Source organism: Monopterus albus, unplaced genomic scaffold (genome assembly GCF_001952655.1).
Source record: "Monopterus albus unplaced genomic scaffold, M_albus_1.0 scaffold41.1, whole genome shotgun sequence".
NCBI lineage: Eukaryota > Metazoa > Chordata > Actinopteri > Synbranchiformes > Synbranchidae > Monopterus > Monopterus albus.
In genome coordinates, this window is record NW_018127921.1 from 2,855,527 (window position 1) to 2,865,381 (window position 9,855).

The 9,855-nt window shown below is 41.7% G+C and overlaps 1 protein-coding gene across 1 annotated transcript in view; it reads left to right on the forward strand.

Moving 5' to 3' along the window:
• plxna4 (plexin A4) overlaps window positions 1–9,855 on the forward strand; it is a 328,946-nt gene that overhangs the window by 256,544 nt on the left and 62,547 nt on the right. The window contains exons 12-13 of the mRNA XM_020599492.1: window positions 6,202–6,402; window positions 7,238–7,334. Coding sequence (XP_020455148.1) covers window positions 6,202–6,402; window positions 7,238–7,334 — 298 coding nt within the window. The remainder of the gene's footprint in view (window positions 1–6,201; window positions 6,403–7,237; window positions 7,335–9,855) is intronic.

Genomic DNA, 9,855 nt, shown 5'->3' on the forward strand with positions numbered 1-9,855 from the left:
TGGGAATTTATTTTGGATCAGGTGACCAGTATAATTTAAAGAAGGTAGATATCAGCAGTAATAGTTATTAGTTGCCAATATTAGATAGGAAAGGTAGAGAGAAGTGCTTTATTTCGATTCATTGACAAATCAGTGTCTTACACATACTGTACACTGACTAATGAGGAGTCTGAGTTTTTGCAGAGTGAAAAGAAAGGCGTTATATGGAAACTGAACATAAAAAATATGAAACAGTGGGAGAGAAATAAAGAATATGAGGATACTGAGGGAGTCCGGTTTGGGGACCACAGGATCTCGTCTCTGCTTTTTGCAGATGATGTTGTCCTGTTGGCTCCATCAAGCCAGGACCTCCAGCATGCACTGGGGCGGTTTGCAGCCGAGTGTGAAGCGGCTGGGATGAGAATCAGCACATCCAAATCCGAGGCCATCGTTCTCAGTCGGAAAAGGGTGGCTTGTTCCCTTCAGGTTGGTGGAGAGTTCCTGCCTCAAGTGGAGAAGTTCAAGTATCTTGGGGTCTTGTTCACGAGTGAGGGAAGGATGGAATGGGAGATTGACAGGTGGATTGGTGCAGCTTCTGCAGTAATGCGGTTGATGAACCGGTCTGTCGTAGTGAAGAAGGAGCTGAGCTGTAAGGCGAAGCTCTCGATTTACTGGTCAATCTACGTTCCGACACTCACCTGTGGTCATGAGCTTTGGGTCATGACCGAAAGGACAAGAACCCAGGTACAGGCGGCCGAAATGAGCTTCCTCGGCAGGTTGGCCGGGCGCACCCTTAGAGATAGGGTGAGGAGCTTGGTCACCCGGGAGGAGCTCAGAGTAGAACCGCTGCTCCTCCACATTGAGAGGAGCCAGCTGAGGTGGCTCGGGCATCTGTTTCGGATGCCTCCTGGGCGCCTTCCTAGGGAGGTGTTCTGGGCATGTCCCACCGGGAGGAGGCCCCGGGGAAGACCCAGGACACGCTGTAGGGACTATGTCTCTCGGCTGGCCTGGGAACGCCTTGGCATTCCCCCGGAGGAGCTGGAGGAAGTGTCTGGAGAGAGGGACGTCTGGGCATCTTTGCTTAGACTGCTGCCCCTGCGACCCAGTTCCGGATAAGCGGAGGAAAATGGATGGATGGAGGATACTGAAAGAGCAAGACTGAAGCGCTACAAACTGGTTGCATGGTTTCATACAACCTGGGTCTTGTTTTTTTTTTTTTAACTCTGACCGTCACTGCTACTATTAATTATATTACTGTGACCTCAGTATCTCAGTTCCATAGATCTGAAAACACAGCAGTGTTGCTACAAAAGCCCATCAGAGTAAGAAGGTCAGCAGTCACACTTTAAGTGAACTTTAAATGAATTTATTTGTAATTGAAAATCATTTATACCAAAACATCATTGTATGAGGGATTATTACCATCATTTAAGACTCTAACGTTTGGGTCTAACTTGAAACAATGTGGCTTAGATGATCTACAGTGGCTAAATGTTTTGTTTACAATCTGGCTGGTCATACTGTATAAAGACTTGTTGCCCCATTAGACTTAATTGTGTCAATGTAGCAGTGTTCTCAGATTTCAGCAATTAGTTTAGTGAATTTAATTAAGCAATAGAAGTGATGGCCAAACCTACTGAAGAACAAGTTATAATAAATCACTAAAAGCTGGAACAATGAGGTTGGGTGAGAGTGAGCAAAAAATGGCTGGAGGAGAGAAAGGACCACTGAAGAGATTTTTGGAATAATTTGAATGGAGGGATAGAAGCAACATGAGGAGCAGCAGGGTGAGCAGAGATCTAGAGAGTGCCTTTACCTGAGGCTTTGTAGGAGATGATAAAACAGAGGCCAGTTAAGGGGAGCTCTTGGTAACCAAAAGATGAGTGTGTACATGTATGAAAACTTAAGATCCTCTTCATCTTCACACCTTACACTGCTATAATTATGGGCCCATTTCTTTCTCTTCACTCTCACCCTCCCTCCTCCTTTGCATCAAACTATGCCAAGGGCTTTTACATTTACAGTTCCCACTCTGCATCCTACTCTCTGTCACTCTCCCTATCTCCACCCTTCACACCTCCCACCATCCTCTAATTATCAGATCTAAGATGGTTCCTGAGAAGAGAAGAAGTCAGGAAAGAAAGGGGGAGAGAATCAGTGAGAGAGTCGGTAAGAGAAATGAGAGGGGCCAGTGAGCTTGATAGGATCAACAACACAGGCTTGGTTTAGAGAGAGATAAATGAAGGAAGGATGAAGCCAGAGCATGACAAAGAATCAGAGATGAGGTCAGAGAAAACGATGAGTCAGTGATGGAGCCAGGAAGAATGAAGCATAATTATACAGAGGAAAAGGGGAACTTGGTTTTTATAAGTCAGAACGTATGTGGTTATGATGAGTCATGCTTTTGACAAGTACTTTTACTCTAGTGCTTTAATGCAGCTCCTTGGTTACATGACTGGTGAGCTTTGGTTCAGTTAGTCCAGGTTTTCTGTTTTCACTGCTAGCAAACTACAAGAGTCAGTGAAAAATGTTAGTCTGTACATTATTCTGAATAATAACACCTGTGTTTCAAGAAGTACTGCATGTTAATGTGCACTGCCAATGAAATACCTCTGTATTGGGGGCTGCAGTAGAAGACAAACGTCTCAAGCCCTAGGCAAGTAGGTGAGTGTAAGTGCATTGCAGCACCACTATAGTGACAACATGTTTGTATTTATTTATACTTTTTGAATTTTGGTGAAGATATTAAAAATTCTTATACCTGCCCAAACTTAGCTTCTCCACCCTGCTCACCTCTTACTTGTATTGGTAGGAGTCAAGCAGTCAAAACTAAAGAGTGTGGTGGAGTGAAGAGCTGAAAGAGTTGTAATTTGTGTGTGTGTGTGTGTGTGTGTGTGTGTGTGTGTGTGTGTGTGTGTGTGTGTATGTATGATTGCCATAGTTTGTGCATGTACGCTGTTTGTGTGTGTGTGTGTGTGTGTGTGTGTGTGTGTGTGTGTGTGTGTATATGTTTATGTAGTACTGTATGTGGATGTGGTTTGTGTACACTTGTCTGTGTGGTGATATGTATTTGTTCCTCTGTTATTTATCACATCTCAGTTGTTGGGGGGGCAGCAATAAGCATTGACACTGACATTAGATTGGCTTAATGTTGATATAAATTTTAACAGGCAACAACAAGCATCACTGCCAATACCACTGGCATCAGTAGCCAACTAGGATATACATGTGTGTTTGTCCAAACCACTGAAAGCCTGCTTGGCCTCAGGGACTGCTGGCAGTGATCACAGTGTGTCAGAGTGTGTATGTATACATACAAACAGAAAAATCTGAGGTAAGTAGGGAGAAAAATACAGGATGACAACAGTGTACACACTTGCATGCATGTAGATTTCTATGCCACATCTGTCATATTTTATTGCTGTTAGGCAAATAGGGCATTGGTTTGTCTTAAAAATGGAATTCATATTTTACTGATTTTGAACAGATGAGAAATGACACGCTTTTTGAGCTCGTAGAACTGGGGAAGCCTGTTTCAGAATTAGAGGACAGATCAATCTTGTTAATGGGTTTAAATAAACCTCTGCGTCTAGTCATATGGGTATTTGGTGACAGCGGGTTTATGTGTGACTATATAGGATAGGATTATTTACCTGAGAGTACATGGATGAGTATTTGGAGCATATGTGTAAATACTCTGTCACTGTTTAAAAGAGAATTGTGGAACATGGTAATGAGATGGGTAAATAGGGAATGTACTGCACATGGATGTTTATGCGTGTGTGTGTGTGTGTGTGTGTGTGTGTGTGTGTGTGTGTGTGTGTGTGTGTGTGTGTGTAGTCAGCAGCTGCCAGAATTAACATAGTGAGGTTTTACATCTCCCTGACATGTCATAAAAGCATAGATGCTGTCTGCCTTTGACTTGTGGTGTTTATTTAAGGCTGTAGTTAACACACACGTACACTTACGTGTGTGTTAACCCTAAATCTGCTTGCATGTATTTGTGTTTTTGGGTTAAGGGTATCAGACACTTCAGTGATATTTAGCTTTGAAGTGCTGTCACCTCATCACTAAATGCAGCTATTAGTGTGGATCTGCATCTTCAAGATTCAGTCACCGCGTTAAGTTTCCAGTGCCTTCATTTCCACAAACCACATCAAAATTTTTGTCCCTGTTGTTCAAGTGGATTAAATGGAAGAGATGTAATTAAAAATGGATTGCATCTTTCTTTGCTCTTCTACCCATTTTTATTCTCCAAATACAACCCTTCGTTCTTAGGAAAATGAGATTTAGAAAAGTAAGTGCGCATGCACAACCTTTTTCTCCTTTGCCTCCAACACTGAACTCACTCACTCTCTGTCATTTATCTATAATGACTTTGTGAATAGTGTCACAAAGCGTTCCCCTTTTTCACCGCGCATCCATCCAGTCAATCACTCGGCCTAACCCAATCAAGTAGCTTTTAATGAATTTCAAACAAGTGTTATCGCCCAGTTCAGCTTGTGCTATGCTTCGCTCCCCTCCAGCTTCATCCGTGCAGGGGCTCACCTTATCTTCTTTCCTTCTGTTCACCCTCTTTCCTTCTACCTCTTTGACATGCTAAAGCTCCTCCTGTTGCATATGCCTAATGGTATTTTTTGACTCTTTCAGTCACTCTGTTCTTTTGTTGTTCCCCTTTCTCATTTTGCCTGTTTCATGCTCGCTCTCTCTCTCTATCCAGCACTCTTCACTGAAAACATGAAAGAGTTGGCAAAGTACTTAGGGAAGTTCTATTCTCTATTTACTATCTTTACTCTCCTTTACCCCCCTCCTCACCTTTCACTTCTGCTTGTCAGTCACTTTACTGTTCTTTCTACTGCTTTTTTGCACTTGTCCTATCTGTCCTCCTCTGTTCATCTTACCTTGTCTCTGTACATCTTGTCCCCTCTTTTTTTATCCTCCTCCTCTTTTCTTTACTGTTTATCTTTCAATCAAGTCATAGGTGCTCTATTTTTTGCCACCTACTCATACCTGAATTGAATTGCTATTAATTTTAGAACTCCTCTTGCTAAGTGACTCATCTCTCTCTCTTGCGCTCTTTTTTGTCATTCGTTCTTGCCTAATTACTGCACAGGCGAAAATCAACTTTATTTTGATCCATCACTGACACATTATGCTCATGAACAAAGGTATTAAGTCAACAAGCAAACATACAAATAGAAGCTGTCTAATTAAGGGACTCTGGTCATTGCAACCTAACAGTAACTATCGCATATAAAAGCACTAAAACAGAAAACTGTACACACTAAAGTGGCTACAGTTTGTCATTAAATTTAACTAATGTTGGTGAAGTACTGTTGGGTGATCTGTTGCCTGATACTCTAACAGTCAAATGTTTGGACACAATTTCCTGTTGAACATAATGGAAAGTGGTGGTGGCTGCAGGAGTTTTTTATTACAGCCAGGTTTTAGGACTGATTCTAGTGTAAATAGCTGCCATCCTCAGTGTTTCCAACTAGATTTCACTAAATGAAAATTTTGATAATTACTATTGTACATGTAAAATCAAATACATGGGCATCATCCTTTAAAAAGTAAGACTTTTTATTGTATTATTGCTAACAATATAAAACTACTACTACAAGATAGTCTGTTTTATTGGGTAAGGTCATGTAATTGTAGTACTATTTATTATACTGTACTGAAATTGTCCAAAATCTCAGCACACACAGAGGTAATTTTAGAACAGCAATCCAGTATGATTATCTGAAATTCCAAATTTGGCTTATATTTTATTATACGCTGTTACATTCACTGTTAGTTTGCTTAGTGGTTCGATTCCCGGCTTGTCCAGTCAACATGTCGAGGTGTCCTTGAGCAAGACACTGAACCCCCAGATGCTCCCGGTGATGTCACCTGTGTGTGAATGCGTGAGTGCTTGGGAGTGCGAATGGGTGAATGGCTGAATAATGTGAAAGCGCTTTGAGTGTGCTGTAAAAGCATAGAAAGGCGCTATACAAGTATAAGACCATTTACTGCTAGCTATTCAAATGCATAAAAGTGCACTTTTAACACCACTTAGGTGCAGAATGCATCTGACAAAAGCTGCAAAATGTTAATCTAAAGCTAAAAAATGACATTGCATGATCTCCTTGATATTAACAGTTGGTGTTATCCATTAGAACCACTGAGTTGACATGGAGCTACTCACCATTCTTCCTTTTCTCCTTGTCTCTCTTCCAGGGTTGTCCCCAGTTACTGCCTGCAGAGAGGATCCTGGTTCCAGTCAATGTGGTGAAGCCCATTACACTATGGGCAAAGAACCTCCCCCAGCCCCAGTCTGGCCAGAGAGGGTACGAATGTCTGCTGACCATCCAGGGAAATGAACACCGAGTTCCTGCCCTGCGCTTCAACAGCTCCTCAGTGCAGTGTCAGAACACATTGGTGGGCAGAGTGTGTGCGTATGTATGTGTGTGTGTGTATGTTCTAATGTGTCAACTTCTGTGACATGTCAGCACTGACCACCATCTACCCACACAACAACACAGTCTTTCTAAAGGCACCCAATTTCTATAAAGTCATCCTATAGTATATCCCTCACACAGATACAGTCCACATGCACATACACTGATTCCAATTGAGGGATAATGGGTAGCTGAGACAAGAGTCTGACTTTGTCTCTGATACACAGCCATCTCTGCGATCAGCCTCATTCACTGACTGAATAATACATTGACAGCAAGGAAAGACCAGCATGAAAAAGGCTTTATGCTGGTCTTGATGCTAATCATCTGTTGATACAGTAACATCTCATCTTCCTGTCTGTCTTCATCATTCAGAGTATGTGTGGCAGTGTCTGTGTGTAGAGATTGCTGTAGGATTTTTGTGTATAATCACAGTACAATCCAAATATTGTACTTTGATTGAACAGTGAAGGAGGGAAACTGTAATTTAGTGGAAAATTATGATTCTAGCACCAGCCTTCCATGCTTTTAGTGTTAAGGAACCAAATTAAGAGTAACTGTTTTTGAAAGCTTCCTGTGCATAGTGTATATGGATATGAATTCAATGTGCATGCGTGTGAGTTCATGTGTATATTCAATGTGTGTACAGCCACCTGTTGATGATGCATTTTGCATTCAAAGGAATACTGTGATGCTATATGCTTTTGGACTTGGAGATAATAGACAGTTTAAAGTGCAGTAGCTCAGCAGCTTCTCTCTCTCTTAAACTCTTTTCTCTCTCTCCTTCATCCCTGCTGTGGTTGCTATGGTGATAGTATTTCTATGATGGGATGGAGATGAGCAGTCTTCCTGTAGAGCTGACTGTCATCTGGAATGGAGATTTCAGCATCGACAACCCCGCCCACAACAAAGGTGAGCATTGACAGGGGCATGTGCATACTCAAGTGCATGCACAGTTACGTAAAACAGACACACACACACACACACACACTTGAGTCCATATCAGCTATTTCTGTAGTTCTTGCAGTATCAATAGAAACCACACAGGCATATAATGATCATAGTTTCTTATAAACTCTCACTTACACACACAGTAAAGCCATTGCCTCCCCAATGTAGCCCTTAGAGCCAGTCTCCATGGCAACAGGCAGGCTGCATGCTGAGGTGCAGCATCCATCCCCTGATGTTGCCATGTAGAGTGGTTAACTTCAACACATCCTCTGTTAGGCTTTCCTTCTGTAGGTCTGTCTTTACCATTACTGTCTCTCAGCTTTTGTCTGTCACTCCCACACTTCACTGGTGTCTGACGCTCTCACCAGCTCTCTAAATTTCATTTTCTTGTCTTGTCTCAAATATTATTTCTTTTCAGCTGTTTCGCTTATTTGCTGTGTCAGTGCCTCTCAGGGAGTTTGGCAGTCTATTAATCTCTGTCTCCACTGCCTCGGTTCTCACCTCATTTTATTTTTCTCATCTCAGCAGTTTAATGTGTTGTACTGGCACACGTTTCAAAAGAGCAAAACATTCAGGTACAGTTGAGCAAAATAATGCTGATAAATAACCAATATGTAAAATGATGAATCTACTGCAAGTAAATGCTCCCTGGTGAGTTCTGGATATGCCCGATCTCGTAAGCTAAACAGGGCTGGGTCTGGTCAGCACCTGCATGGGAGACCACTGCGTTGGGTGTCAGGATAGCAACCTGGCCCCGTAAAGCCCTTACTGCTATTAGAAATCATAATCATTTGCCACTCAGTGTGCCATATGGTGGCAGTGGTCCTACCACCACCACACTGCAAGTAAACAAAGCTAATTTATTAATTCTGGCTGGATTTATGGTGAGCAAAGTATCACATAACTGTCTACTGACTCACACTGTTCTGTATATCGAATGAAATCTCAGTGATGAATTTTTAAGCATTCAACATTCAGCTGCTGATTTAGATTCAGTTTGGCCACTGATAATACACCACTTTGAGTGATCCATACTAGGAAAACAATAGCATGCTGGGGTTTGTACAGTAATTCTCTGACAGGGAAACGACTAATTTTATCTAAAGGCAGTAGAGTCAGGCATAAGAAACGTATTGTTAAAATACAGGTGATATGTCAGCATGACACTTAGGCAAGGCAAAACTTGTACAATGGTTGCATGTGTTTGGAATTATGTGCATGTGTGACTGAGTCAAATACAGTGTACAAAATGTATCCTTGAGCATAAGTGTAGAATCATAAAAGCAACAAAAGTTAGAGAATGAGAGGGAGATGCTTGAACTAGAGTCCCCCTCTCCTGGCTTAGCTTGCCCGTGGAAGAAGTGACTCCTAGGGCTATCATTTGATGGACAGATCACACATGTCTAATGGCAATTAAAAGAAAATTGCTGGCTCATTGCCATGGTGATAATATGTTAAATGTGCATTGGTTGATCAGAAGCAAGAGAAAACAGAGTATATAGAGACAATGATAGATGGAAAGATAAAGAGTCATCAACGAATGTCTCTCTCCAGTTGTTTCATTTTCAACAGCTGGAAGTTGCATTATAAACACCTGAGAGACATTGGACAAACAACCCAAGTTTTAGTTTGTTTGTTTAGATGTGGGCAGCATGATAGTGCATGCTGTCATGCTGTCGCATCACAGCAATAAGGTTCCGGGGTCGAACCCCAGCCAATTGAATTACTGCAATGGCACAAACCTACAAGATCTCTCAGATCTTCAAGGCAATTTCTGTTAGAGGTTCCTAGGGCCAGATATAAACGCTGGGGTGACAGTGCTTTTACTTTTGCAACCCCTAAATTGTGGAATACTTTACCTCTCAATGTTAGATCAGCTACTGACCTGACTGCTTTTAAATCATTGCTTAAAACATATTTATTTGCCTCGGCTTTTAATAATTAGTAGGGCCTGATGCTTTTCTTTTAATTTATTGACTGTATGCCATTTGTGTGTCTGTTTTATTGTGCTGTTTTATTCTTGCACTGATTCTGTTTATTTTAATTATTTATTGTGATTTTATTCTGCCCGCATAAAGTAGTTTTGTCAGTTGTTTTTAAAGTGCTATATAAATAAATTTGATTTGATTTGATTTGAACCCAGGGCCTTTCTATGTGAAGTTTGCATGTTCTCCTTGTGCCTGCTGTGGTTCTGTCAGGGTCCTTTGGCTTCTTCCCACAGCTCAAAGTCATGCAGTTTAGGTTGGCTGCCTGTAGGAGTTAGTGTAGGTGTGTGCGGTTGTCTGTCTCAGAATGTGTGTGACAGACTGGTGACCTGTCCAGGGTGGGATTTGTTCAAGTCCCCCGTGACCCTCTTCAGGATAAGAAGTATAGATAATGGAGGTTTAGACACATTTTTCCATCATCACAGACACTTTTGCCATAACTAAATTTACCTGTTTTTGCTGTTTTGTAATCATTTGTAAAAAGGTTGCTCACTTTT